This window comes from Enhydra lutris, unplaced genomic scaffold, assembly GCF_002288905.1.
Source record: "Enhydra lutris kenyoni isolate GAN:26980312 unplaced genomic scaffold, ASM228890v2 scaffoldscaffold56, whole genome shotgun sequence".
Taxonomy (NCBI): domain Eukaryota; kingdom Metazoa; phylum Chordata; class Mammalia; order Carnivora; family Mustelidae; genus Enhydra; species Enhydra lutris.
Genome location: NW_019154140.1, coordinates 7,976,569 through 8,003,254, shown reverse-complemented (window position 1 = coordinate 8,003,254; position 26,686 = coordinate 7,976,569). Strand labels below are relative to the sequence as shown.

The 26,686-nt window shown below is 47.7% G+C and overlaps 2 protein-coding genes across 2 annotated transcripts in view; both read right to left on the bottom strand.

The window, feature by feature from the left end:
- The window catches only part of LOC111157937 (spermatogenesis associated serine rich 2), a 144,064-nt gene extending 142,445 nt beyond the window's left edge, over nt 1–1,619 (bottom strand). The window contains exon 1 of the mRNA XM_022519678.1: nt 1,511–1,619. The gene's annotated coding sequence lies outside the window, so the exon portion shown is untranslated. The remainder of the gene's footprint in view (nt 1–1,510) is intronic.
- A 14,608-nt stretch (nt 1,620–16,227) lies between these two features.
- On the bottom strand, nt 16,228–19,703 carry LOC111158009 (DnaJ heat shock protein family (Hsp40) member C22). The gene is made up of 3 exons (XM_022519785.1): nt 19,556–19,703; nt 17,914–18,871; nt 16,228–16,771 (listed from the first exon to the last, which is right to left on the bottom strand). Exons 2-3 carry the CDS (start codon nt 18,751–18,753, stop codon nt 16,586–16,588), a joined length of 1,026 nt encoding a protein of 341 aa, XP_022375493.1. The 5' UTR covers nt 18,754–18,871; nt 19,556–19,703; the 3' UTR covers nt 16,228–16,585.
- Nucleotides 19,704–26,686: the final 6,983 nt, after the last annotated feature.

Below are 26,686 nucleotides of genomic sequence, written 5' to 3'. Positions count from 1 at the left end.
AGTGCACTCTAAGAGGTCAATAAAGAGCCACATTATCACTAGTGAAGATATTCCTTGCTTTGTTCAGTTTTTTTAAGATATAAGAAAAGTGACAATTTAGATCATTACTTTTGGATCTTTATAAAGTAGTCTAACACTACCATCCAAGACCTAGCCGGAAATATAAATGGATAAATTCCCAGAAATCTTAGGTGAGTCAGCAAAACTTAATACCCAATAAATAAAAAGATTAACACTGACTATTTATGAAGACATAATGGTAACTACAATTTCAAAATCAGCAATCTTGTATCTAGTACCACTCAATATTTGGTCTGGAAATCCAAGTATCAAGGAGATCAATGCAAAGATCATAACCCCAGAAATATTTTCCCACAGTATTTTCAAGTGACCTTTATTCAAACTGGAAAGTATAAGGCAGCCTGATAATCTGATATCAGCATCAAGAATTTCTTGAGGCAGAACCCAAACTCTCCCAGGAGCATAAAATCAGTAGCAGATGGTACATGAACATTTCTCAGTGAGAAACTGCAATTCTAACAAAGTATAGATAACTTCGATTTTATCAAGGCTTTTCATCACCTTTTAGTCTACATGAAAATAAACTCTTGGTTCTCCCCCCAAGCACCCTGAACTCTGCATTATCACTGACCTAACTCATCAAAGCAAGATGCCTCCTGTTGGTGATATGCTCTCCCCTGCTTCATTAACCACAGGTATATTAAATACAGTAACCTAACGAACACAGGAGAAATAAATACTACAGGCATGCTTCGCAATCAATGAAACGGACTATAAATGATAACCGAATTATTAAAAGAACAGCTTGTACTGCTCAGCAGAGGGACCAGCCTGAGAAAGATCCACCTTCCAAAAGAACCCAATCATCCTGGATAAATTGGAAGAAAGATGCCACTGTAGTCCACCTACCTTGTACTCTCAAACAAGATCTACCCTTCCGCTTTAAGACCAAACCACATCTATTTTATTTCTCTGCTACCCTTTCTTTACCTTATTTTCTTTTCCGTCCTCACCCCATTCCTAAAAATGCCTTTCTCTTTTTTTCAAATCCCACTTTGCCCCCCAAATCCTAAGGACCTCGGACACCCACGCAGATGACCTTACGCATCCCCACTGCATTCCCAATTCATTGTACTTCTCATCCCAAATGACCCATTCTTTCATTCTTTTCGATCTCGTTGTTTCTCAGAATCCAATACCCCACACACGCTCACACCAGAGTCCCCCCTTACTCCATTGTTTCCCCTGTCTGTGCCTCTGGAAACCCCCCAACTCGGACCCGTGTGCTTCGGTCCGCCCCACTGACCCCAGAAGCCTTTCACCATCTGGGTACTCCAGGTCCCAGAAGGCTCAAGTCCCCCTCCTCTCCACACCCCAACCCCCAACAACTACCCCCTCCCCCGTGCCCTCCCTCAAGCCCGCTCTCTTGCACCTCTGTGCCCCCCTCTTATCCCCCACCAACCCCTTCACCTAGAACCATCAGCCTCACCTAGCCGGCGCCCCCGCAGTTGCCGCGTCCCCCCAGTTCCGGGCTCTGCGTCCCGGACGCTCCAGGGTTTGAGAAGAGGAAAGGAGCTCCTCCGCCTCCTTCTCCTCCTCTTCTAGAGCGGCCGCCGTCGCCGCCGCGCTCCTCCCCCAGCTCTCCCAGAGCCGGACGCCGCCCCGCCCCCACCGCCCCTTTCCCCGCTTCGCCCGGGCGGCGGGCTGGGGATCGCAGCCGCGGCTAGGGGCCGGAATGCCAGCGGATCCACACCGACCTCGCCGGGGCTCGCGCTGTTCGCCCCGCCCCGGAGCCCGCTCGGGCGCGTGCGCGCCAGCCAGCCAGCGCACAGGGCGCGTGCTCGCGCCGGCACGAACCCGGCGCGCCGAGCTCGAGGCCGTTGCAGCCAACCGGCGCGCGAAGGCCCGGGCGCGAGGCGGCCCGCGCTCCGGGGATCTGCGAGTGGAGAGGCGCGGGGCGGAAGGCGGGCTCTAGTCTGTTGGGTTACCGCTCCTCTCGTGACTCAGTCCCTCGCGCCTCGCACCGCCCGCCGGGTTGCGCGCCTGAGTTAAGGGAGCTCGGGCGTCGCCGGGGATTGGAGGAGTGGGGTCGGGAACAAACTAGATGGGAGTAGGGACGGCTGAGACCAGAGCTCGTGCCCACGTGCACAACAGCCCAGGCCCAGAAAGAGCGGAGCGGCGTCGGGAGGAGGGAACTGCGCGCCCGGAGGGTGGAGGGCCCCAGCTGGAACTGCCGGAAAGAGCCGAAAGTCCCCCGGAGATTGCCGAAGGCGGACGCCTAGAGGGGAACGTCGGGAGGGGCTTTGATCTCTAGGTCCCAGGAAGGACTGGCTGTCTCAAGAGGCCTTGCGGTTCGCGGCTCACGGCTGAGCCCTGAGGACTTCCCAGCACTTTCTCCTTTCCCTCTTCCCCAACCCAAGTTTGACTCCAAAAGGCCATTTCGGAAGCTCCTGGACGTCAGGACTTCGCGACCGCTCAGCAACCTGGGAGTCCGTAGAGTCCGGTGCGGGGTCGGGGACAGGACAACCTCTGGAACCACTTGAGGGTTCTCTACCTCGTCCGCGGGACACACTGCCCAAGCCCATTTCTGAGTCGGTTTTCTAGTCTGCTCAGCTGTCTGCATCCCTCCATGCGGTTGTGGGCAGTTGGGCCGCCCATGAATCCTTCTGTTAACTACTCTTCTGGCTTCGTGATCAGATTCCCAACCACCCCATGACCAGAACCATCTCCAGTATTGGCGCACCTTTTGGGCCAGTGCTGGGCTCCTGTGAAGTATTCATCCCACCGTCAGCTGATCTGTAATCAATTAGGAGTGGCCAGAGACTGGGGATTAAGATAGTTAACAAAGAAAAGATTCATCAGAATCTGCCCGGTGTTCTTAGCTTTTGAGGCCAAAGCGTAAAAGACTCTGGACAGTCATCAGCGACAAGCCTGAAAGTGTACATGAGTGTATGCAGCTAGACACCATAGGCACAAGCTTGTTCACGCTTTCGCTGTTGAAGTCCCAGTACCTGTAATGGAGTAAGATCTCTCTGAAGTTATCTGGTCCTTTGTGTTTAACTTTGCATGGGGCTGAAGAGTCAAAAATACCCTGGAGCTAATAATGCCTGATCTAATCCAACCACATCATTTACAGATCTAAAGAAACAAAAGACAAGGTCAACCAGCTAATTAGGACATTATGCCATATGTTGCTTACTGTTGAATCTTTTCTTAAAGATTCAAATACGTACTTACTATTGAATATGTTCTCGAAGATTCAAATAGAAGCAAACTCTCCAAATATCTGTGCTCTTTTCATTCGTTAGATTCATAAGTACCCAATGAGTGGTAGGCATTGTTCTAGGTTTTGGGTCACTTACAAATAATTTGAATAAAACATTATCCCCAAGGAGAGTATCCAATTGTTAAAGGAGGATAGAAGCTATTAAATAATTAACTAAAATAGCATGTAATAAGTGTTGAAACAGAAAAACGCAAAGTGGTGTAGGAACACAGGAATGAATGACTAATTCTTCCACAATTTCCCTTCCTTCCCATACAGAGTAGAAATGAGATGATATGGCCCTGGCTAATGGGGAACTTCATGCTGAAGAATAGGACCTGAACCAATAGGATTTAAGATCTTTTCCATAACGACAGATTTCACCTACCAAAAGGTTTTGGGGAAACACCTTCAGTATAGGGCCTGTTGGTGCTGCAAAACCAATATACTTTCTTTGGGAGGAAAATAAAGTCTATTCTTGGAAATCTTACAGTGTTGGGAAAGACAAGAGAGCCCGTGGTCTAATGGGAGACAGTTTTTATATATAGATATCCCATATGTAGATATGTATGTAGAAGGGAGGTGAATTAAGGAGCATACCTAGGCCCAATCTATGAGAGCTGTCAAAACATCACTGGAAATCTAACACTATGGAGAATATCTTATTTAACAAGTCTCTAAGGGAGAGTTCTGAATGTGATTGGAAGGAATATTTTGCTAAGTCCCTGGGGAGGCAGTAGGTTCTTTCAAAAAAGAATTTTGTGTGTTTGTTTGGTTTTCCAAGCCATAGTCTTGTTCTGTTCTTTCATTTGGGACAAATTCCTCTTCAAAAAAGAATTTTACTCATAAAAAGAAATAGTCCTTCAAGAAGGAGGGTGGGTCACATACATGACTTGCTAAGTGAGGTTTGCAAGAGGGATCCTGCAACTCATGGACCGCCTTCACCCATTCTCCATACCATACTCTCTCTCTCCAAAGGCACTGAATAAATGCTTCAAAAATATCTTTTGGACCTGCGTTATAAAGATTAATTTTATCATTGTTCTTTACATATATATTTTCCATTTTGTACGCCGTACTTCACAATAAAACAATGTGATAATTTCCTGCTTTGAAATGATTGCAAATTATTTAAAGTCTATCTACTAATTATACTGGAGGACAAGAAATGCTGTAATAAATTCAATATATAATACTTGTTACGTACTTTGAAGAAAATGAAAAAAACAACCAAATGTCTGAAAAGATTAAAGTAACTGCTAAGGATTACAAAAGATCATTTTGAAATAACACTGCTGTGTCTCAGTTCAGCCTTAAGGGAATCAATTTATCCCAGGTTACCTAATGACTTCGTGGCAAAATTAGAACTAAAGATAAATCATGACATAATTTTCACCTTGGCAGATATATTTTGCAAATATTAATAAGACCTAATTTGATATGTTTGAAATAGATCCTGGAGAGGGGAATTTTTCTCATATTTTTGTTTGAGTTGAATTTTTGGATCTGAAGTGATTGATTGCCAGATTCTCTATTTTTATTAGGGAAAAAAAGGCTGAATTTAGACTGAGAGACACGAAAATTTTACTCATTATCTTGAAGACGATAACTAATGACTGTAATTAAGGAACATGATCTTTTAGAAGTCTCTTGGCCAAATCTGAAGCTCCAAACCACAACAGGCACAAAGACCACCAAAGGACATCTCATAGGGGTGTACTTGTCCCTCTGATCGCCCCACTTCTAATACCTAAGAATATTCACTTGGGCAGTCCAAACTGTGTGTCTTAAAAAATTAGTTTCATGGAAAGCTAAACAGATCTGAAAAAACTATCCCAGCTCCAAACATATTTGGGAAACACTGGGTAAAATGAAGTGAAACTGGTTTCTTTATTTCCCAGAGCATTTAACATGGTAATGTGCTTTGTTAATAATTAAATGAATGCCCTATATAGTATACAGCTTTCGCCCAAGGAAACAATTTCTTCCTAAGAGACTTCTGTATGGGATTCATGTTTCTTTGAGCACTCATTTTCTAAAGTTCGGTTAAGGGATACCTGGGTGGCTCAGTTGGTTAAGCAGCTGCCTTCAGTTCAGGTCACGATCTCAGGGTCCTGGGATGGAGCCCCGCTCTGGGCTCCATGCTCAGAAGGGAGCCTGCTTCTTCCTCTCCCTCTTCCCCTGCTTATGCTCTCTCACTCTCTGTCAAATAAATAAATAAAATCTTTAAAAAAATAAAGTTCTATTAAAGGGGTTTGATTAGGTTAGCATTTCTCATTTTAGAAATAACAAAATGGAGGTCCAAAGACATGAGTAACATAGTCAAATTTAGCTGTGTATCAGATGTTTATGGCTAGGGCTGGTCTTAAATTATCAAAGGTTGAATTGTGATATCACAAAATTAGTGGCAATGTCAAAACAAAAACTCATATTTGAAACAGTTCAGCAAAAGTGCCTTATAAGTACGTTAAAAACTTGAATTTGACCTTTTTAAAAAATATTTTATTTAAAAAAAAAACGGGACACCTGGGTGACTCAACAAGTTGAGCCTCTGCCTTTGGCTCAGGTCATGATCTCAGGGTCCTGGGATAGAGTCCTGCATCTGGCTCTCTGCTCAGTGGGGAGCCTGCTTTCCCTCTCTCTCTGCCTACTTGTGATTTCTCTCTCTGTAAAATAAATAAATTTTTTTTAAAAGATGGGGCACCTTATCAGTTCAGTCAGTTGGGCATCCAGCTCTTGATTTCAGCTCAAGCCAGGGTCCCAAGGCCTCAAGATGGAGCCCTGTGTCACTCGCTGCACTGAGCGGGGAATCTGCTTGAGATTCTCTCTCTCCCTCTCCTTCTGTCCCTCCCCACCCCACCACCTCGCTCTCTTTCTCTCTCTCTCCAAAATAATAAATAAATCAGGGAGCCTGGATGGCTCAGTCAGTTAAGCACCTGCCTTCAGCTCAGGTCATGATCTCAGAGTCCTAGGATTCAACCCCTCATCAGGCTCTCTGCTCAGCAGGGAGTCTGCTTCTCCCTCTCCCTCTCCCCCTGTGCTTTCTCTGTCCCTCTCAAATAAATAAATAAAATCTTTTTCAAAAATAAATATTAAATACATGTTTAAAAAATAAAAGTGAAGATTTTATATTTTTAAGATTTTATTTACTTACTTATTTTGAGAGAGAGAAAGTGGCCAAGCAGGGGGAGGGGCAGAGAGAGAATCCCAAGCAGACTCCACACTGAATCCAGAGCCCCACACAGGGCTTGATCCCATGACCCTGAGAGCATGACCTGAGCTGAAATCAAGAGTCGGTTGCCCAGCTGACTGAGCCACCAAGGTGCCCCAAAAGACTATTTTTTAAGTAATCTCTCCATCCAACAGGACTAGAATTTACAACCCTGAGATCAAGCATCCCATGGATTACCAACTAAGCCAGGGGCCCTGAATTTGATCTTTAGTCACTTTGTGTCTATGTGTTAGACCCATAACTAATACTGATTTACTGTAAGTTCATTCATGGAATTTCAGCATGCCCTCTCATTTACACAGTCTTTCATCATTGTTTTAAAAATTGATAATGCCGGGCACCTGGGTGGCTCAGTGGGTTAAGCCTCTGCCTTCAGCTCAGGTCATGATGTCAGGGTCCTGGGATTGAGCCCCACATCTGGCTATCCGCTCTTCGGGGAGCCTACTTCCCCCCCACCCCGCCTGCTTCTCTGCCTGCTTGTGATCTCTCTCTCTCTGGCAAATAAATAAATAAAATATTTTTTAAAAATTGATAATGCCTACCCTCTGTAAAATATTTTATGGTTCATAAAACATTCTCAACACATTGTCTCATGATTTTCTCAACATCCCTGTGATGTAGGCATCATTATCCCCAGTAACAAATGAGAAAGTGAAGGCTTTAAATTGTTAAATAACACGTTCTGTTGTTTGCACTGTTAAATGTCCTGTTATTTGCATGGGGAGAAAACAGCCCCTGCCTTCAAGGGGCTTTGTTTTGGTTAAGGAGACAAGACTTACAAGCAGAAGACAGAGAATGATTATATGGCAACATGTAAGAAAATGCTTGATAGAACAACCCATACTAGACAAGAATGCTGAAGGAACTCAAGGGGGAAAGATTACTGGAGATGGAATTAATCAGTGAAGGCATCGTTTAGGGATAAACCTTAAGCTGGATGTAAAAGTAGTGTAAAGATTTGGATTAGCAGAGAGGGGGAAAAAATTGCAGGAAAGAAGAGTGACATTACCAAAGGCATGAACATGAGAAAAGGAACGCACTGATGGAAAAGAATTAGAGTTGGAAAGGAGGTAGGTCTAAAATGATCAGTCTCTTAGCTATGCAAGAAAAGTAAACTGCTGAGAGGCAATGAATTCCCAGTCATTGAATATGAATAATATGGCACCATGTGGCCAGAAATAGCAGCTATTTGCTTCCCTATCCAAATTATGCAGAAAAGCAGTAAATTTACGCTCTCTGCTATGGGCCCCATGAGTGAAAAGGAGAAAGTATCAAGAGAAGCCAAGTCCAAACTAGTGGTTATGGGTATAGAGGGAGAGGTAATGGAGTAACAAAGAGCCTCACTGGTCCTCAGATCTGTGCCTTGGAAACATACAAATAGAAGACATTTATTTCCCCCATATCCTTCCCGCTCCTTTCTTTACACTAATTCATCTGAAAGGTGCCTGACTTATTGGTGCTAGGAAAAGTGTCCCTTCAGGTCGTGCTTGCTAGCCAGGCTCTTGTGCTAACTCAGTCACCACCCAGATGACAATGTTCCCCAAAACCTTTCCCAGCCCAGAAAAGGGACTAAGGTCGGGCACAGAATGGATTTAAAATTATTCCCTTCCAACTTTCCCACACAGAGCACTGTTGAAAGTTGTCAGTGAGGTTTAAATCCAGAAAAATCAAAGGTGACACTAGAGTTATAATAGTTAAAATAGGGGCACCTGGGTGGCTCAGGTTATGTATGCTCTCAGGGTCCTAGGATTGAGCCCCAGATCCGGCTCTCTCCTCAGCAGGGAGCCTGCTTCCCTCTTTCTCTGCCTGCCTCTTTGCTTACTTGTGATCTCTCTCTGTTGAATAAATAATAAAATCTTTTTAAAAAATAGTTAAAATAGTTGGCAAATAAGCAAATATGGGCTATGGAAAGGGTGGATGAGAAGTGAAGAGAAAGAAGAGAATTGGGAAGGAAAGGAAAATGAAAATAAGGGGAGCAACAAATTATTGAAATGAAATCCCTTTCAGCAGGACCCTATGAAAAATTTTCACTGTTGTGGTTCAAAACCCACCTTCACAAAACAAATGAACAAAATCAGGCAGTTGAACATGTTTCAATCTTTTACAGTGACCAAGAGAAAGATGGCAAGGAACACAAAGAGAAACCAACAAAATCAGCTTCTAGGGATGTACACTTCAAAAGCCAAAAACTCAGTGGCATTAAAGTGTGTTCAAGCAAACCTCTCACGTGAGACAGACTGCCCCAGAATCCCCCGGGAGATCAAATGACATTAGGAAACATGCTTCCTTTGGAGCTTGCCCTGAATAACACCCAAATCCAGCTTCACAGCTGTTCTTTCCTTCCCAACAAAAGGGGAGGACTGAATTATGGTAATGAACCTGCTAAAGAGGTACCATTACCAGATCCTTACAAAAAGGGAAGGGACCTATTTGACCCTTGCGACAGCCTTAAGGCGCCATCTGCAGTTCTTAGCTAAAACTGCAATAAACCCAAAGCTCCCGCTTCTTGTTCGGACCATATAACAAGAGAAAACAAAGACATACTAAATTCAAGTCAGGGAGTCCTGGAAAGCCGCCTGAGTCCTACAGTAGATGCAAGCGTAGCTTTAAGACACAGTGCCTAGGAAAAGATCTAAGGGCCTTAGTTGGCTATAAGCTCAATGAGCAACCAAAAAAAACTAATAAATTCTTAGACTGCTTGATTTAAAGGATGATATATTGTCCAGACCTTGAGAACTTAATAGCCCCACAGTACCCCGTTCTGTCTGAACACATCTGAGAATTGCATTTAGTTCTGGGCACAATTTAAGAGCAATATTGACAAGAGCCATAAAAATGTTCATACCCTTTGACCCAGTAATCCCACCCATGGGAATTTATTCTGAAAAAAATTCAAGAGAATAGATGAATTAGAAACATGAAGATATCGATGCAGCATTCTTTATAACATATACATATATATATATATTTATGTGTATATATATATATATATAATATATATTAATAGCTTAAATGTCTCCCAAAAAGGGAATATTATACAGCATTAAAATATAATGACAAGCTATTTGAAAAAATCAAACAAGAAACAGAATGCTAATGCATGCTACAACATGGACGAATCTTGAAAACACTAGGCTAAGTGAAAAAAAAGCCAGACACAAAAGGAGACATTGTATGATTTTATTTGTATAATGTGTCCAGGATAGGCAAATCTGTAGAGACAGAAAGTATTAGTGGTTGCTAGTGGCTGGGGGAGGGGAGAACAGAGAATGATCACTAATGGGTACGGGCGTTTGTTTTGAGGGAGGCAAAGAACATCTGGAATTAGATAGTGGTGATGGTTGCGCAACCTTATGAATATACTAAAAACCACTAAACTGTATACATTAAAAGGATGAATTTTTGCCAACAATGAATCAGGGAACACCTAACACAATACAAAAAAAAAAAGGATGAATTTTATGGTATGTGAATTCGTCTCAATTAAATACATGTATGTCTTCATAGTAACATATATATATACACACACACACATATATATGTCTTCATAATAATATATAAAGTGCATGATTCAATGAGGGGGAAAGCCATACCAAATTGTGTCCTTGATATGATTCACTCATGTAAAAATTAATTATGTACATTTATGGATGAGGACTACATGGGAACATGAAAACACGAAAACAGTTTAATGTAGGTTAAATTTTTGTGTGGGCGGGGGGGGAGGTGGGGGCCATTATATGGTCTCTCAATCAACTGAATATTTTATTTTCTTCCCGGGGACAGTGTCCACAAGAGGGCAGACAGAAGATGACAAAACAGAACTATTTAGCAAAAGCCTTAGCTGAAAAGTTAAGAACCCAGCATCCAGTATGGATAGCAATCTCAAAGGTCATCTAAGTCTGGCTTCCTCATATCATGAAGAAAAAACTGAGGCCCGGAGTGGTAAAGCAGCAGGCTGGTCCCACAAGAAGTGGAGGGAGCAGCCTATCTCCTCACTTCTCCATCTGTCTCTTTCTACCAAACTGCAGTGCACTTCCACAAACAAGGCAATGTTTAAGACAGAAAAGGGAAGATTTAGAGGGGTAGGAAATGAAGGGCAAGTTCTTATCAAGAAAGGGGTTTTTGTTGGGTTTTGTTCTTTGTAACAAGAGATGGCAGATCTAGAAAGAAATTACAGGGAAGCAAATTTCAGTCCCATGAAAGAACTTAACAATTAAGGATGCCCAACGGGTGAAGCAGGGAGCAGATTTCCAATTGAGTCAAAAGCTGAAATAGAGGGCGCCTGGGTGGCTCAGTGGGTTAAAGCCTCTGCCTTCAGCTCAGGTCATGATCTCAGGGTCCTGGGATCGAGCCCCACATCGGGCTCTCTGCTCAGCAGGGAGCCTGCTTCCTCCCTCTCTCTCTCTGACTGCTTCTCTGCCTGCTTGTGATCTCTGCCTGTCAAATAAATAAATAAAATCTTTTAGGAAAAAAAAAGCTGAAATAGAAATCTTTAAGGAAAGCTGTTCTCAAGATTCTGCACTGAACGAGTACTTGGCATAGAGGTCTTCTCAATTCCCTACCAACTCTTTAAAGGGTCTATACATTTCTTTAATTTGTGGGAATGGGAGAATATGAAATCACTGGATTTTATTAAATCTACTCAGGTAGAGAATAAGGAAGACCTCACACTTCCTAATGTGTTAGGTTTATATAAATATATAATTATTTTACAATGGATTTCTACTTTCAGCTGATTTTTGCTATATCAGTGCTTTGGGAAGGAAGATAAAATCCAAATATGGTTTAACCAGTCTTTCCTACTGAGAGGTAAACATTCTTTAGTCTCTTTCTCACTTCTTACTTCTTTTTTTTTTTTAAGATTTTATTTATTTATTTGATAGACAGAGATCACAAGTAGGCAGACAGGCAGAAGCAGGCTCCCTGCTGAGCAGAGAGCCTGATGCAGGGCTCGATCCCAGTACCCTGGGATCATGACCTGAGCTGAAGGCAGAGGCTTTAACCCACTGAGCCACCCAGGCGCCCCTCACTTCTTACTTCTTAGTGCCCCAGCCCATGCCCACAAAAATCTCTCTTGTGCAAAACCAATCCACACTAACATGACCAATGTGGCTTGGCTGGGTGTGAGATGGCCATGCTTTAACACCTGAGAAAGTGTAACACCTCTCTGTTCTTCATAGAAGGACCGAGACTCCAGATGTCAGGGAATAGCATCCCTAATCGAAATGAATGTGCCAAAGGATGACAAGAGATTTCTACAAGGAGAATCTGCAGGTGAAAAGGGCCGTCTTACAAGCAGTTTCCCAACTCCCTTCCCAAAGATTCATCTCACCCTCAGAGTTGTCTCACTCTGAGGACTTCTACGATCAAACTGGCCCAGATGAGCTCTGCCCCATTTTGAAACTACAGCCCAAGAACAGCCAAACCCAAACCACTTCCCTGGTTCCCGATAAACAGCTAAGAAAGGCTGGAATTTTTCTAATTATAAAACGAGAGAGAGTCTAGGAAAGAATGGGTGAAGAAGCGGGACTGCTGGGAACCCTACCATCAACAACACAACCAATCCATCATTCCTATTTACTTCTTTCTAACCGTTATCTGTGAGCATTACAGAGATATGCAGGAAATCAAGAGGAAAACTTTTTAAAAATAGAAAATATACTATATACTCTAAGAAAATTCAGCCTTACAAGTAGAACCTTCATTCCATACCAGTTAACTCCCTAGATACTCAAGCCCTATTTCCTTATGTGGGCTGAAAAGGGGAAAGTATTATACTGAATTATTTGTCCACTCTACATATGGTAGCTTCTTTATCCCAGCAATCCTTTAAAAGTATATACTATTGTTGGGGCGCCTGGGTGGCTCAGTGGGTTAAAGCCTCTGCCTTTGGCCTCTGCCTGTGATCTCTTTCTGTCAAATAAATAAATAAAATCTTTAAAAATATATATTAAAAAGTATATACTGTTGTTTAACTTGAATCTAAATGAAATCTTGGAAGAAAAAAAAAAGTACATACTATGGGGGTTCCTGGCTGGCTCAGTTGGTAGAGCCTGAGACTTTTAATCTCAGGGTCATGAGTTCAAGCCCCAACTGGGCTTAGAGCCTACTTAATTAAAAAAAAAAAAAGTACACACTATTATCTCAATTTTTAGGGGAAACTAAGGCTCTCAGAGACCAAAGAAACCCAGGATCACAAACAGCTAGAAAATCATGGAACCAGATTCAAATCCTAATACTAATCCTTCTGATTCTAAAACCTATGGTTAAAGTCAAAAGACAAATCATAGACTGGAGAAAAATATAAATCTATGACAAATGGTTAAAGTTCCTAACAAACAAGGATACCAACAAAATAGATCTCATAAAGACAAGTAGGAAAATAAGTTTTTGTTTTTTTTTAATTTTTTAAAAGATTTTACTTATTTATTTGACAGAGAGAGAGATCACCAGTAGGCAGAGAGGCAGGCAGAGAGTGGGGGGGGAAGCAGGCTCCCCGCCAAGCAGAGAGCCCAATGCAGGGCTCAATCCCAGGACCCTGAGATCATGACCTGAGCTGAAGGCAGAGGCTTAACCTCTGAGCTACCCAGGCACCCCAGGAACATAAGTTTGTTTGTTTTTTTTTTTTAAGATTTTATTTATTTATTTGACAGACAGAGATCGCAAAGTAGGCAGAGAGGCAGGCAGAGAGAGAGGAGGAAGCAGTCTCCCTGCTGAGCAGAGAGCCCGATGTGGGGCTCGATCCCAGAACCCTGGGATCATGACCTGAGCCGAAGGCAGAGGCTTTAACCCACTGAGCCACCCAGGCGCCCCGGGAACGTAAGGTTTTTTTTGTTTGTTTGTTTTTTGTCTTTTTTTTAATTAAAGATTTTTATTTATTTATTGAGAGAAAGGCAGTGAGAGAGAGCTTGAGCAAGGAGAAAGTCAGAGGGAGAAGCAGACTCCCAGTGGAGCTGGGAGCCCGATGCGGGACTCGATCCAGGGACTCGGGGATCATGACCTGAGCCAAAGGCAGTCGTCCAACCAACTGAGCCACCCAGGCGTCCCGAACGTAAGTTTTTTTAAGGGAGATAAGACTTTCAGGCATTCACTGAAGAAGAAATGCAACAACCCAAGAAAAACTTGAAAAGATGCTGAACTTTAGTATGAGTCAGGGAAAGGCAAATTAAAGTAATCAAATACTATTTCTCACCTATCATTTTGGCAAAAATTTAATACTGGTTAACAGTCCATTCCAGTTACAAGGAATGGGCCAGTTTCTTACACTGTTGGTAGACGTGTAAACTGCTATAATCTTTTCCACAAGTAACCTGATACAGTATCAATGAAAATTTAAAATATACATTCTGGGGGTGCCTGGGTGGCTGAGTTGGTTGAGCGTCTGACTGGCTTAGGTCATGATCTCAGAGTTCTGGGATTGAGCCCCAAGTCAGGCTCAGCTTTCAGCGGGAGTCTGCTTATCCCTCTGCCCCTTGCCCTGCTCAGGTTCTCTCTCTCTCTCTCTCAGATGAATAAATAAAAGTTTAAAAATAAAAATAAAATAAAATAGGGGCGCCTGGGTGGCTCAGCGAGTTAAGCCTCTGCCTTCAGCTCAGGTCATGGTCTCAGGGTCCTGGGATTGAGCCCCGCATTGGGCTCTCTGCTCAGCGGGGAGCATGCTTCCCCCTCTCTCTCTGCCTGCCTCTTTGTCTACCTGTGATCTTTCTGTCAAATAAATAAATAAAATCTTTAAAAAAAAAATAAAAAACAAAATATACATTCTGATTGACCCTAAATTATCACTTATCGGACTCTACTATCAAAAAAACAAAAAGCACCAATACACACATTTAAAGATATTTATTGTAGCATTGCTCATGTTGAAACAACAGAAACTGCTCATTGATAGTTCCTATTTGAGTAAATTAAAATATAGCCATATTTTTGTAACAAAGCTCATAACAAAATTTGAGAACAGTAAAATTATTTTCCAAATCAAATAAAGCCCTTAATCATTCTTTTGTTTCTTCTTTATACACTATTTTCAATATATTTACATTTTGCAGAAATAGTACTACATATCATGTTAGTAAGTTACTAATCAATACCCTATGAAAATGCCTCATTAAAATTCCATGTGATAATCTGAAAAATTGTGTTTTTCAGAAGAAGTGTATCAATTTTTGGCAACTTTAAAAAGATGTAAAAGTTAATTTGGTCTTAAAATCATAGCATATAAATTCATTGACAAAATTTTTTTATTTTTTTAATATATGAATACAAAGAAAAAAATCTACCAATTTCATTCTTCTCCATTGATCAGACCATATTTTGTTTTAGTCTGCAAGAAATACTAGCCAAAATAATTCTACTTTTTAAAAAATATATATACCCTACTCAGCATTAATTTCCAGGAAAAAAAGGAAAAAAATTAAAAGCTTGAGGCATGTACACAAACACAAAAGAAGAGCAAGAAAGCTAGAGTAAAGGTTTAGAATTTTAACATCACATTCCTGTTCTCCAGTGTCCCTGTGTATCCTAGACTATTTCTTCCACACTTGGCTGGTTATATAGGAATGAAATAAGACCCTGTTGACATGCTCCTGGTTCCCTAGGGTTTCCCCAAAGTCCCCATAAAGGCATATGAGATATAAAATCATGAATTTTGGGGTGCCTGGGTGGCTCAGTGGTTAAGCCTCTGCCTTCAGCTCCGATCATGGTCTTGGGGTCCTGGGATCGAGCCCCGAATCAGGCTCTCTGCTCAACAGGAGCCTGCTTCCCCCTCTCTCTGCCTGCCTCTCTACCTACTTGTGATTGCTCTCTGTGAGATAAATAAATAAAATCTTTTAAAAAAAATTTTTTTTAAATCATGAATTTTCCCATGAGTCCCTATAAAACAATGTCATCTGTCCCTTCTCCAATGTTCCAGTACACTCTATTTATGCTTCTTATGACACTTAGTTCAAAACACTGAAGGAGGCGAACTTTGAAATCTGTGTCCATTGTATATGCTATATCCCCCACCAGACTGTAGGCTCCTAGGCAGCGGAGTATGTAGTTCAGAGTCATACCCCGAGTCTGGGGGACACCTGAGAACTCAGCCAGTCCAACCACCCACGTAAAATCTGAGGGCTCTCTACAATACTTCATTAAGCAGAGAAGTTTGTGATGGGAGTGCTATCCCCATCCCATGGCAGCTTGTTCCTTCTTGGGAAAAGTGTAGCTCCTAGTAAAGCTCTCCTATAAATGGAATTAAGATATTTTTCTGGGGGCACCTGGGTGGCTCAGTGGGTTAAAGCCTCTGCCTTCGGCTCAGGTCATGATCCCAGGTCCTGGGATCGAGCCCTGCATGTGGCTCTCTGCTCTGCAGGGAGCCAGCTTCCTCCTCTCTCTCTGCCTACTTGTGATCTCTGTCTGTCAAATAAATAAATAACATTTTTTTAAAAAAAGATATTTTTCTGAAATTTTTAAATTTAACCCCTCTCTTACCCATTGGTAATCTGTAGAATAAATCAAATCCCTTCTGCACAGGACAGCTTGTGAAATGGTAGAACATTCATATTTTTCCTTCAAATCTCCTAACTCTGGGAAAGAAAGAGAGAAAGAAAGAAAGAAAGAAAGGAGAGAGAGAGAGAGAATGAAAGAAAGACAGAAAGACAGAAAAAAAGAAAGGAAGGAAGGAAAGGAAAGGAAACAAAGAGGAGGGGAGGGAAGGGGAGGAAATGGGAGGGAAGGGAAGAAATTGATAAAACAACCTTCCTCCATCACTCATCAGCATACCAGGGCAGAGCATGGTAGTATATTCTCTAAAAGATATTTTACTGGTTTTTATAATATGCCTTTCATTTCACTATCTGATTTTAAGAAGAAATTGTCAGGAATACAATAATGAGAATTCAGAAATTTGCAACATGAATACATTCTTCTACCACAAAAGCTTTCTTACCCCTTTAAGTTGTTGTCACCCCCACTGCAAGCGGACAGTTTCTTTAACGCCATTGGGATGACCTAAGTAGGCAAATCTGGGCTGGGACAAGCTGCTTCGTTCTGCCAGAAAGAGTCCATCCCCAAGGGGAAATTTCTTCTCACCTCCAGGATCCCCTGGGCTTTCTGGGCTGACTCAAGACTTCATACGCAGCCTGAATCTCCAGGAAATGCCTCTCAGCCTCCTCGGTCCGGTGCCTGTTGTGGTCAGGGTGCCAGATCTTTACTAGCTCCCGATATCTTTGATGTATTTCTTCATTTGTTGCTCCCTCTGAGAGACTCAAAACCTTAGGGAAACAGAAGCTGATGAATTAGAATTCCATAAGTTTCAGAGCACCTGAGCCTCTCCTGCTTCTTTGCTAAATCAGGCTGTGCTATCTCTGGAGTTGACTTCTACTGGCCTGAGAGAAAGGCCCAGAGCCTCAGATTAGAATTCCAGCATGGGCTAGCCTGGATCTCATGGCAAGAACCAAGATTTGCCTTGAATCACAGCAGCCCATTTTCTAACCTGGGACTTCACATCCCTGACAAAGGTCTCCTCCTTGCAAGAGAAATAAGCATATATATCCACCAAAGACACATATGAGAATGTTCACAGCAATTTGATCAGAATGGTCCCAAACTGGAACTAATCCAAATGTCCACAGACAATGGAGTGGATAGATAATGTGTAGTATATTCATACAATGGGATACTATGCAACAATGGAAACAATTTATCTGCATGCAATAGTATGAATAAATCCCACAAACATAATGTTGAATGAAAGAATTCAGACATGGTGTGTCTAGCTGGCTCAGTTGGTAGAGTGTGTGACTTTGAATCTCAGGGTTGTGAGTTCAAGGCCCATGTTGGGAATGGAGGCTACTTTAAAAAAATAAAATTTTATATATATATATGATATATATATGATATAAATATGATATATATGATATATGTTATATATATATGATATTTATATATATGATATAAATAAAAATAAAAGATAAATAAAACAAAAATAAGTTAATTTTAGAAAGAAAGAAGTCAGACATAAAAGAGTACATACTGAATGATTCCATTTATCTGAAATTCAAGAATGGGCAAAACTAATCTATGGTAACAGAAGTCAGAATAGAGGTTCCCTCTGAGATTTGAGTGGTGGTTACATAGATGTATAAGTACATAAACTTTATATACTTTATATATGTCTCAATAAAAGTTAAACAATATATATGTATCCTTTTCTATCCTTTTCCCACTCACTGTTAGAGCCTCTGTACCTTCACCCATTGCACAAAGAAGCCCAAAGAAACCAGGACAGCCTTCTAGGGCCCGACCCAGCAGACATGAAAACAGTACTTCCACATAAGGCTGCATCATTTCCAATAAAGCTTAGCTGAACTCCCAGAGCTGCCCCAGCCAGGAAAGAGAGGGAACAAGGCCTTACCTGGTAAGCCAGCTGGCGCTTCTCATCCTGAAAACTGCTAACAAACTTATAGAGCTTCTCCCACTCCTGGAAGTTGCTGCTGCTGAAGCGAGGATCCCCCATCAGCAGCCTCCAGCCCCGGTAAGGCAGAAGGAGGACAGACTCCATGAGGGGGCCAATGAGGGGAAAGAAGCTGAACCAACTCAAGAAGGAGCCAAGGGTTTCTGCTACGTAGCTGAGGGTGGCAGCTGTGTTGCAAAAGGTGCTGTAGGCTAGTGGACCTGTGAAAGCCAGGTAAGCCAGGCCCAGACGATAGAGCCGAATGCTGAGCGTCTCTGACCCAATGGAAGCTTTATAGCGGCGATGCTTCTGGGCTGTAATGCTGGCAGACAAGCTAATGGGCAGAATGGCTATGGGGCGGCCATAGAAGAGAGGGGAAGTAAGAAATGCTGCCCCTAGAGTATTCTTAAAGTCTGTGGTCTGGTTGCCAACAGCAGCCACCAGCAAGACCCCTAAGCCAACTGCCAGTGGAAGGCCCACAATATAGAAGTTGGCCATGAAAGAAAGGCCAATGAGAGCCACCAGGCCAAAATAGATGCCCACTATCATCTGGGCGACAAAGCGAGTAAGACTCAGAGGGGGTGTCCTCCCTTCCGATCTCTGCCTCTGCCCCTGGGTTCTGTTGGCCTGAGCTACAAAGCTTGGGAGCTTCCAGAATTCCCAGAGCCAGCCCAGCCCACCACCCCCCAGGGTAAGCATCCAGAGCAGTGCATGACTGTCCCGCCCCAGGTACAGGTGGTGGAGCCCAGCAGGGCCCCCTACAGCCCAGAGGGCATAGGTCACCAAGAGCCCCTTGGCCATCCTCTAGGGAAAGCATGTCAGATCAAGTTCAGTGGCACCTGACATTGCCCAGAATGCAGAAATCTGGGGTCATCTGTGAGAGTCATGGCTGTCATGGTCCCAGAGTTATCCTTAGACCCTAAGAGATAGGAAAAAGCAGTGGTAAGACTATATCCAGATCCCAACCCAGTAAACCATTTCTCCTTCCAATAAGAATCAAGTGCAGATCTTCCTGAGTGTGCCTGAAATGCTGATTCTCCCATACCCTTTGGTCTGGCCCCTCATTTCTGTTTTCTTTACAAGCATAGCAACTCCAAATTTAGGAGTAAAAATGTTTTTAGATGCTTTCAGTTGTGGAACTCAGCACATGAACAAAAAAGCCGCAGCTTAAGTTTCAGACCACCGATTGCTGGAATGGCTTATGGGGAATGGAGTGAATAGAATGACCTTCTAAAGTTCCTACACATTTTGAAAGTCCTCTGCCCCTCCCAGCGCTCCTCAGCGTCACACTATGGCTGCCCTCAGACGCACGGCCGAGGTTTCAGCCCCTCTCCAGCATTCCCATCACTCCAAGCCATGCAATCTTCCCACAAGTCACACCTGAAAGAGGTCCTGAGGTCCCTTCACTTAACAGCTCTGGAAAACTAACATATTTTGACCTAGACCCTGGCACCCCGCAAAGGTGGACTTCAGTCTCTACAAAGAGGTCCGATGAACACCAAACCAGACGCCAACATGTGCCTGCCAGTGTCTCCCCGCCACGCAGAGCGGGCCTCAAGACCACCAGCCAGTTACCCGCTAGTCCCAGGGTGGGCGGCCGTACCTGGGTACTTCGGCTCCCAGACCCCGTCAGACCAGTCATTTCCTTTAACTAGAAAGTCAAAATGGCCCCTCTCACTCCGTTCCCACTCGCATCCAAATGGACTTTGTCTTTCTGCGTTTGCTGTGTCACGGAAGTGGGGCCGTCCGGGTCAGGCCCCTCCCTAAACACCCTTCTCCACCCGCCCCAGCCTCTTCCGGATCACCTTTCGGCCTCTGGGCTCCTCTCGCCCGCCCTTTGGGGAGAACTAGGTGTAAGCCTTTCAGGGCGCACGCAGCCTCCCCTGGCTCAAAAGGGCTGGCGCAGCGCGGCACTCCAGGCCCTGCGCGCCCGCACGGCGGTACCGCCACCACGAGGTGGCGCTGCCGCCTACGGAAGGGCGGGGTCGGGCGGGTCTCCACACTCACCTTGTCCAGTTGCGGGGGCAAAGCCTCCTAGAGCTGTTCCCTATAAACGCAGAAATGGACCTTGATCGCCCCTTTCCACCCCTACAGATGAGAGGGTGACTTGTCTTTCACCTCAGGGTGCGCTCTCTTCCTACTCAGTTGTCTTTCAAGACCGCCTTGCGTGGCTCCACTTCCAATTCCTCTAAGGCTGACTCCAGCCCCGAGTTTGCCTCATCTGCCCCACCTCCAGGCCTGCCAGTAAGGGGGATTACATCTAGACCTGAGCCTGAGACCTGAGGGGCCTCCAGATCTTGCGGGAGCCCCAATTCCGCTGTATCCTGAGGCCTATGGGCAAGAGGCAGAAACAGTAGCAAAAACGGATATGGGGTGAGGGGCGTCCCAGCAGGAGAGCAGAGCGAGAGCGAGGCCGCCGCACCAGAGCAGTCTGCCTTCCTCCCACCTCGATGTTGGGAAGGAGCTGGGATGCAAGATGCCTTCGCTTCACTGCCCTGGGCTCCAATCCCTGTTCTGCCCAATGACCTTGGCCAAGTCACGCCGCTTCTGGGGCCTGTAAGGGGAGGGAAAAGCTTAGATCTCCAAGGTCCCCCAGCCTTGACTCGGGGGTAGGGTGGGCCTAGTGGCCCCCACGCCCGTCTCCTCCGTGTAGCGGACAGAGTGCTTCTGTTCCTCCACACCGCCAGCCCCCAGCCCTTATCCCGGCCGGGGGAGAGACCGCGGCTCGCCTAAGGCGCCTTAGGGCTCACTGATGGGCCAGGGCTGGGAGGGGCCCCACAGCGACGCTGGAGCCACCAGCTGGGGGGCGGGGGCGGAAGGCCGCTGAATAATGAATGAGACTTAATTGGGCCCGCTCTGCAAGGCGGCGCGCTAAGCTGGGCAAACAGCTCGGGCGGCGGCGGCCGCCGCTGGACAAACAAACTCGCTCCCGGCGCTGGAAGCGGGGTGGGGGAGACAGCAGCGGAACGGGGAGGGAAGGGGAAGGGCGCCTGGCCCCTGGGCCGCAGCGCGCCGCCAGCTCTGAGGCAGGAGGAATCCAAGACTGCTGGGCGGCGCTGGCCTCCCAGAGAGTGGTGGTCGGGGACCGGGCTCAGGGTTCGATTTTAGGCAGCGAGGGCTGGGTGGGGAGAGAAGCGCATTGTGCGGTGGAAGCCAGGGGCCCAAGGGCTACAGGAGTGTGCGGAAAATATGGAGAAAGGAATGCAGGGCGGAGGAGAGAGGGAGAAGTGAGGGAAGAAAAAGCGCACCGCGGGAGGGGCGGCCGGGGTGGGGACGGGAGAAGGGCCGTTACCGAGAGGAAAGGGAAGAGCGATGGAGGAACAAGCGAAGGGAGGCGCGAGGGGCCAGGAGAAGAAGAATTGGAGAAGAGTCAAGGAGAGGGATGGGAGGTGACCGGAATGAGAACGAGAGGGCGGCGGGGCGGACAGGAGGCGCCCCTGCCGCCGCCTCGCCCCGCCGCTCTCCCGCCCTAGCGCTCTCTCCAGCCGCCCGCACTCACTTTGTCACAATTACGGGGCCGTCACTCGGCCCGGATTGTTTTCCCCAAATTGTTGTTCTATAAACTGGCGAGAGGTGGGGAGTGGGGGGAATCTGACAAGCTGAAGCGGGAGGGGAGGGCCTGAACGGCGGTGGGAGACGCCGCGGAGTATCAACCCACAAGCGGACCAGGGCGGGCAGGTGAATCCAGAGACCCACGCGGGAACTCTGGTCGGTGCCTCAGCCTCGCTGCCCATCCCGCTTTTAACCTTCCTGGACCTTCCCAGCTTTGACTGCCTCTGTTTCCCCAACAGAGAACTGGGAGGATTGGAGGGCAGGGGCTGCCGAGGCGGTTGTAGGTGGGGCCCAAACTTCCCCGCTCTCCCATTCTCTTTTGTTTTTGATACCCGGGTCACAGCAGAAGGGGTTCTATCCCAGCTCGGCGGTCCCCAGAGCGCCCCTCGGGTGTCTGCTCAGTCCCGCTGGATGACCGGACTCCCACCCGCCACGGGGTTAGGCCACCCTTTGCCCCGCCCGCGCCCTTCAGCCGCTTGGTGCCCCCACACCACCTTGTCCCTCAACTGCGCAAACATCTGTTGCGCGCCCACTGTGAGCCGGAGCCGCGCCAGCCTTCCTCCCCCCGAACCTCTCCCCCGCCGCCCGCCCCTGCCGGCCCGCCTGGCCTGTCGGCTTCGTGACAGCCGCAGCCGAAGCCCAGGCCCCGCGGGAGCGGCCTGAGAGGAGCCGCCGCATGGCTGGCTCCGACACCGGCCTCCCCGGCGGCTCCAGGGGCAACGGAGGGTGGCGGCCGCTGAAGCGAGACCGGAGCCGGCCCGCAGACTTGGCAGAGCTGGGCCGGGGAGGGGGAAGAACCCCTGGGCGGGCCTGTCTCCCCGTCTCTGAGGCCTGTCGGTCTCCTCATTCCATTGCCCTGGGGTCGGCCCTGGACAGGAGACCGCCTGGCTCCACGCGCCTGGGACGCTTTGGCTCCGGTGCCCCCTCCCCCAGTCCGGGTGATTTACACGCGGGCTCTGCGCAGCGGCCGCTTCCCAATCAGGAATATCGACCCCGGGCGGGGCCCCCGGGCCGCATCGATCCCTCTAAGGCTCCGGATTTAAAAATGTCAAATTTGCCTTTTCCAGGCGGGCGGAGGGGCTTGGGGGTTGCTGGAGGAGGGAGGCTGCGGGGGTGGGGGCGGACAGCGGGGCATCGACCATGTGCTTGTGCCCAGAATGAGAAGCGACCCGGTCTTGGCCATCCTAGGGTTGCAGTTGCCTCTAGATGAGGGCAGGAAGGAAGCCCTGATCCCTTTCCCATTCCCATGGACCTCACCGTTGCATTGGCGTATCCCCAAACGGAGAAGCCACAGAGGAACAAAGACATACCCCAAAATGTAGGGAGACAAATTTGGAGGCGATCCCTAAACATGGACACAAGAAGAGGTACAGAAACAAAGACATAGAGGCTCAAAGAGATACCCTAGCTATGAGGAAGAGCAAGGCAAAGGGAAGGTGGCTGAAAGACACATAGAACAAAACGGGAGATCAGAGATCCAGAATCTTCCCCAACTCTGCCCTATAGACCCAGGAGATTCTGGACTGGAAAAGAAGTCAGGCTTAACCTTTTGGTGTGTTTGAGAGTGGTGGAGGACAAAGCCAGGTGAAGGAAGAGAGTTATTAGAGAGAGGAATCAGACTAGAATTAACATTATTCTCCCAAGGTGTCAACTAGTAACTGGACCTGAGGAGCAAAAGATAAGGGTCTGAGGGGCCCCTAGCCCAGGCCCCAAAGAGGTGGGTTCTCTTGGGAGTCTGATGGTCTGACTGCTGCCTGAGACCCACCTCCTCCTCTCTGACCACCACTAGACTGGGAAACTAAGACGTGTTGGAGATCACATCCTGTATGTGATGAAGACTGTATATGTAGGGGTGTGGACTATGGAAAACTCTAGTAGCCACTTCCTTCCCCAGGACTCAGCAGCTGGGTCTCCAGGCTTTGGAAAAAGCATCCATTACTTTCAGGAAGCATAGGGAAAGGGTGGTATTTGGGGTGGAGATGATGGAAAGGAGCACTTGTCCAGACCAGCATCCTCACAGTTAACATCTATCCCCCCCACCCCCACCAGCATACCTCAGCTGTCACTGTGCACACTGCCATTTCCTACAGAACTGGAGAGAGAGCTGACAGCAAGTAGTGTGTGTGGGGGCTAGGGGCAGCACAGACACGAAAGAAGAGGCTGCAGCTGATCCTCAGACACACACAACACACACCAGCACTGACAAAATCAGGTCAACACATTCCTAAAACTGACCTACACTGTCACTGATTTCCACGTGTGATTCACACTCATCAGTCCCTGTCACCCACGCCACCTCTGTGTGCACGGACACGCACAATTCCTCCCAGGCCAGGCTGAAGCGCCCAGTCCTAAACGTCCATACACTTTCTTGAGGTTAGACCTTAAATCGCCTAACCCAAGGAGAGGGCTTAGGTTCTCGCCCTCGCTCCCCAAATTCTACAACCAGAGCCAGCTCCAACGCCTGAGAGGCCAAGCTCAAGGAAGTCAAGTACCGGGGTCGAGGCGAGGAATTGGGAGCTGACCTGTCGGTGGGGCTATTAAACGCCTCCCTGACTCTCCCTCCTGCCACTGGCCTCTTTCCCGGCACGTCCACTCGCTGCTCGCCGGGCCGCCGTCCGCCTGTCAGTCGAGTAATGAATGCGCGCTCCGGGCCCCGGGCCCCCCCGGAGTCGTTCATCACTGCCAGCCACCGCCCACCTCTCTGCCGCCCGGGAGGGCTAAGCGGCCCGGGCGGCGAGAGCCCCTCTCCCCCCACCCCGACCACTAATTGTCAGATTGAGATGTTGATTTGTCAGCTGGGAGCCAGCGCCAAAGAATCCGCAGTAAAACCCGGACTCCTTGAACTTCCTTTCGGCGGCGTGCGGGTTCGCCCAGCCTTGGAGCTTTTCTGGATTTGACGTGGATGGGTTGGATCTCACTTAAGAGATGGGGGAGTAGGAACGCAGTATCACTCTATTCCGATAGGAGGAGCACCAGACTACAGACCCTCAGTTTCCCTAGGAAAGCTCGTCTTGGGCGCTGTTCCACCTGTACGGACCGGATGCCCTTAGGGCTTCGTCCCTCAGTCTCCCAGCAGGGGGCGCCTGGCCCACCACCCCCTTCCCTTCTACAGCTAGATCCCTGCTTCCGCACTGGAAGCCCCCAAGGCAGCTGTCCCCCAGTCCGCCTTCAGGTCACGCCCGGGGCCATATCCTGCCCTCTCTCTCCTGCAGGTGCCTCCCGCCTCCCGCCTCCCGCAGCCCTCAGTTCTCCCCCAGGAGGTGCCCCTGTTGCAGGTCCGTCCTCGCCTTGCCCTAGGCGCCTAGGCTGTAGTCCTACCCCCGCCCTCTCCCCAGCCCGGGCCCCGGAGCTCCCCGGGCGGCCGGCTGAGTGACGGGCGGCCGGTGATTATGCGGAGGGGGGAGCGGGGTGCGCCGCGGGCGGCAGCGCTGACCCTTCACATTTCCGATCCGCCGGGACCCTCATCCATCCGAAGCTGCTCTTTGTCTGGCCGCCTAATTGCCGGCGGACAGGATGGATGGCGGGACCGACAGCCGCGGAATCCCTAATAAAGGCCGCGGCCGCCGGGGAGGGAGCGCGGAAAGGAGGGGGAGCAAGAAGGAAGGAATGGAAGGAGGTGGGAGGAAGCACGGGGCCGCGGCCGCCGACTCAGAGCCACTGCGCGCGGCGCACGCTGTAGCCAGGCCCGCCTAGGGTGCAGGACTAGCAGTCCCGGGTGGACCCGGGTCCTGGCGCGGTGGATATGGGGCTTGTTAAATCTCCTGCTTGGAGAAGAGGAAAGAGCCGTGAGCAGAAAGAACATCCCAGGGCCGACCCCGCTTAGCCTTGCCCTCGAGGCTTGGAGCTCAGGCGCTGCCTCTTGGGCTCTGGGCTCTCGCCAGCTGGCGCCCCTCCCTCGGCCCCTCGCACACCCCCTCCTTTGCTCACCTGTCGGTCTCCCAGCGCGGATCCAATATCCCCGCGGAGAAATGAGGGGTCTGACAGCTGTCTGTGCGGCCGCTCGCCACATTTCATTAACTGGAGGCTGGAGCGGGCGGATGGTGGGGGCGAGGAGGGGAGCAAAAGGAGGCGGAGAGCGAGGCCAGGGCGAGGAGACGCCCCTGGCCAGGGGTCAAGGGCTGTGGAAGTAAGTCAGCAGCGCGATCTTGCCTGACAAACACCTTGGAAACAGGTTCTGTCCCGTCCGCGTGGGAACCAGGAGCCTACCCTCAGTCCAGTGGGCGCTCGCGCGGCCCTTTGAACCCGAGGCTGCCCGGAGCAGCGGTGCCGGGAGGAGTGGCAGCCCTAGGCCCGGTGGCATATTGGCCTTGTCCCTCTGCGGGGAAGGTCTGCCGACCCTCCGCGCAATGGGGTAAAGTGCGAGACTGTTTTCCTACAGATGTTGGGAGAAGGAGGGGGCCCTCAGCGCTACTCCCCTACCTGGGCCAGTTTTCCTCCCTTTAGCCTCTTGAAAACAATTTTCCTCGGATTCATTTTGTTTCCTTCTCCATCCCTATTCTCTGCCCACTCCTCTTCTTTTGAACAGCTGCTCTCCATAGCTAACCTCCTCGACCCACCATTAGCCAAAACTGGAGCATCTGTTGGGTGTCAGGTCCCCCAGAGCATGGGTGGAGGATGAAGGACACTGAGCCTAGGCCCTGCCCTCTCGGCCTCACACACATAGATCTCCTCTGAGACCTGTTCAAATCTCGCTCCTCACTCCTGCCCTGCTTCTCTCCCCCTTGCACTGTCTACGTCTCCATGTCTCTTCCCTGGGGCACTGAGATTAGAACTCTAGTTCCAGGCCTGCCACTTACAGGGTGATACAGAACAAGCCATTTCTACTTTCTGGGCCATTCCCTCATCTGTAAAAATGGAGACAATATATCCACCTCTTATGGGGTGTTGTGAGGATGCAGTAAGAACTTGTATATAAAAGCCTTCAAATACAGCAAATACTCAGTTATATAATTTCCATTTCCATGTTATCCCCTGTCCTCTCAGTCAGGCAAAGTTCCTTCCTCGTCATACCAGGGGCTTGGTACGAGGCAACCCAGGCTGTTTCCAGTTCTGTGTCCTCTTACATGTGGGAGCTGGAAGCCAGCATGTGTGTGAGGGGTTGGGGACCACACTATGAATTACCCCAAAAAGTGAGGAAAGAGAGAGTGCAAGCAAACAAAAGTGCTTTTTTAGATCTTAA